The sequence below is a fragment of the Salmo trutta genome, unplaced genomic scaffold (genome assembly GCF_901001165.1).
Source record: "Salmo trutta unplaced genomic scaffold, fSalTru1.1, whole genome shotgun sequence".
NCBI lineage: Eukaryota > Metazoa > Chordata > Actinopteri > Salmoniformes > Salmonidae > Salmo > Salmo trutta.
This window is the reverse complement of record NW_021822672.1, coordinates 142,113-145,554: the sequence shown is the minus strand read 5'-3', so window position 1 is coordinate 145,554 and position 3,442 is coordinate 142,113. Positions and strand designations below refer to the sequence as shown.

General features: G+C 38.2%; 1 protein-coding gene across 1 annotated transcript in view; it reads left to right on the top strand.

The window, feature by feature from the left end:
- Positions 1-690: 690 nt before the first annotated feature.
- LOC115183146 (PHD finger protein 21B) overlaps positions 691-3,442 on the top strand; it is a 37,033-nt gene continuing 34,281 nt past the window's right edge. The window contains exon 1 of the mRNA XM_029744473.1: positions 691-699. Within this exon, the coding sequence (XP_029600333.1) occupies positions 691-699 (9 nt within the window). The remainder of the gene's footprint in view (positions 700-3,442) is intronic.

Below are 3,442 nucleotides of genomic sequence, written 5' to 3'. Positions count from 1 at the left end.
ATTACTGGGCCCTAGTATCAATTATGTCATATTACTGGGCCCTAGTATCAATTATGTCATATTACTGGGCCCTAGTATCAATTATGTCATATTACTGGGCCATAGTTGCGGTCAGCAGACATGAGTATTATCAGGAGATGAGCCCCAAATGGCACCCTATTGACTATTTAGTGCACCATATTCCCTACTTTTGACTGAGGCTCTGGTCTAAAGTAGTGCACTATATAGGGAATAAGGTGCTACTTGGGATGCATCCTAATCAGTATCTAGAGGAGAGAGGAGATCAGAGCAGACTGGTGGACCATAGAGGTAGTTCTACAGCTGGCTGGCTGGCTGGCTGGCTGGCTGGCTGGCTCTGTCTCTGTCTCTGTCTCTGTCTCTGTCTCTGTCTCTCTCTCTCTCTCTCTCTCTCTCTCTCTCTCTCTCTCTCTCTCTCTCTCTCTCTCTCTCTCTCTCTCTCTCTGCTGTTCCCTCTACTACCACTAGAGGGCAGTGTGGACTAAACCCTCCATCACCTCCACACTTCATGTCACAGACTCTCATCTTCTTTGTGTTTTTTTTTCTTTTTCATTTCATTTATACAAATAGGTTTGTCCCAAATGGCACTCTATTCTCTTGACAATACACAGAAGTAGTGCACTAGATAGGGTGCTACTTGGGACTCATAAACAGAGCTGCTGAAACTCCTGGATGCTGCAGGTAAATCTATGTATTAATATGGATAATGCAGTTCAACAGCTATACAGAAAGGAGGGGAACAAAAAGCTGAATATTCACTCAGGAAATGTGACCGTATTTAATAACACTTTCTAGTGAATGGTGTAAACACACAGTAGTGGTTAGCGCTGTCCCTCCCGGGGGGGGGGGGGGGCGCCCGTCTCCTTAACTTCCTGCCAGACTAGCAGTTTGAAATGCTCCCCGAGAGCTACGACACACACAGGCTTTTCATGACAAGGTCCCTCCCTCTCTCTGTGTGTGTGTGTGTGTGTGTGTGTTTGCATACAATGACATACTGTGGCATCGCTGGTGGCTGCTCCGTTGGACCCCCCCCTTCTACATCTTACAGTTGTAAATCTGTCTCTATATATAACAGGACGGGCTGTGTCTCTATATAGTATAGCAGTAGTATAGTAGCAGTATAGTAGTAGTATAGTAGTAGTATAGTAGTAGTATTCTAGCAGTATAGTAGTAGTATAGTGGTGGTATTCTAGTAGTATAGCAGTAGTATTCTAGTAGTATAGAAGTGTGGTAGTAGTATAGTAGTAGTATTCTAGTAGTATAGTAGTAGTATTCTAGTAGTATAGTAGTAGTATAGTAGTAATATAGTAGTAGTATAGCAGTAATATAGTAGTAGTATAGTAGTATTATTCTAGTAGTATAGTAGTAGTATTCTAGTAGTATAGTAGTAGTATTCTAGTAGTATAGTGGTGGTATAGTAGTAGTATAGTAGTAATATAGTAGTAGTATAGTAGTATTATTCTAGTAGTATAGTAGTAATATGGTAGTAGTATAGTAGTAATATTGTAGTAGTATAAGAGTATAGTAGTAGTATTCTAGTAATATAGTAGTAATATAGTAGTATAGTAGTAGTATTCTAGTAGTATAGTAGTAGTATAGTGGTATAGTAGCAGTAGTATAGTAGTATAGTAGTAGTATAGTAGTGGTATATCAGTAGTAGTACAGTAGTATAGTAGTAGTATAGTAGTAGTATTCTAGTAGTATAGTAGTAGTATTCTAGTAGTATAGTAGTCGTATTCTAGTAGTATAGCGGTGGTATAGTAGTAGTATAGTAGTAGTATAGTAGTAATATAGTAGTAGTATAGTAGTAGTATAGTAGTATTATTCTAGTAGTATAGTAGTAATATAGTAGTAGTATAGTAGTAATATAGTAGTAGTATAGTAGTATAGTAGTAGTATTCTAGTAATATAGTAGTAGTATAATAGTATAGTAGTAGTATTCTAGTAGTATAGTAGTAGCATAGTAGTATAGTAGTAGTATTATAGTAGTATAGTAGTAGTATAGTAGTGGTATATTAGTAGTAGTACAGTAGTATAGTAGTAGTATAGTAGAAGTATTCTAGTAGTATAGTAGTAGTATAGTAGTGGTATATTAGTAGTAGTACAGTAGTATAGTAGTAGTATAGAATTACATGGAGGGAGGGATGCACTATTGACCGTGTGTGTGTGTGTGTGTGTGTGTGTGTGTGTGTGTGTGTGTGTGTGTGTGTGTGTGTGTGTGTGTGTGTGTGTGTGTGTGTGTGTGTGTGTGTGTGTGTGTAGAGGGGGACGGGGGAGGAAAGTGTAATAAAAAAATCGAAATCTCACGATAAAGAGAATATGGTGTGATTATGATGGAGGAGGAGGAGGAGGAGGGAGTTTAGAGGGCAGAGAGGAGGAAGAGGAGGAGGAGGAGGAGGAGGGAGTTGAGGACAGAGAGGAGGAAGAGGAGGAGGAGGGGGAGTTTAGAGGGCAGAGAGGAGGAAGAGGAGGAGGAGGGGGAGGGAGTTGAGGACAGAGAGGAGGAAGAGGAGGAGGAGGGGGAGTTTAGAGGGCAGAGAGGAAGAGGAGGAGGTATAGTAGTAGTATAGTAGTAGTATAGTAGTAGTAGTAGTAGTAGTATAGTAGTAGTATAGTAGTAGTATTCTAGCAGCATAGTGGAAGTATTCTAGTAGTATAGTAGTAGTATTCCAGTAGTATAGTAGCAGTCTTCTGGTAGTATAGTGGTAGTATTCTAGTAGTATAGCAGTGGTATTCTAGCAGTATAGCAGTAGTATTCTAGTAGTATAGTAGTAGTATTCTAGTAGCATAGTACTAGTATTCCAGTAGTAGTATAGTAGTAGTATTCTAGTAGTATAGTCGTAGTATTCTATAGTATAGTGGTGGTATAGTAGTAGTATTCCAGTAGTATAGTACTAGTATTCCAGTAGCAGTACAGTGGTGGTATTCTAGTAGTATAGCGGTAGTATTCTAGTACTATAGCAGCAGTATAGTAGCAGTATAGTAGTAGCATAGTGGTAGTACAGTAGTTGTATAGTAGTAGTATTCTAGCAGTATAGTAGAAGTATTCTAGTAGTATAGTAGTAGTATTCTAGTAGTATAGTAGCAGTATTCTGGTATCATACCGGTAGTATTCTAGCAGTATTGTAGTGGTATTCTAGTAGTATAGTAGTAGTACTCTAGTAGTATAGTAGTGGTATTCTAGTAGTATAGTAGTAGTATTTCAGTAGTATAGTAGTAGTATTCCAGTAGTATTGTAGTGGTATTCTAGTAGTATAGCAGTAGTATTCTAGTAGTATAGCAGTAGTATTCTAGTAGTATAGTAGTGGTATTCTAGTAGTATAGTAGTAGTACTCTAGTAGTATAGTAGCAGTATTCTAGCGGTATAGTATCAGTATTCTGGTAGTATTGTAGTAGTATTCTAGTAGTATAGTAGTAGTACTAT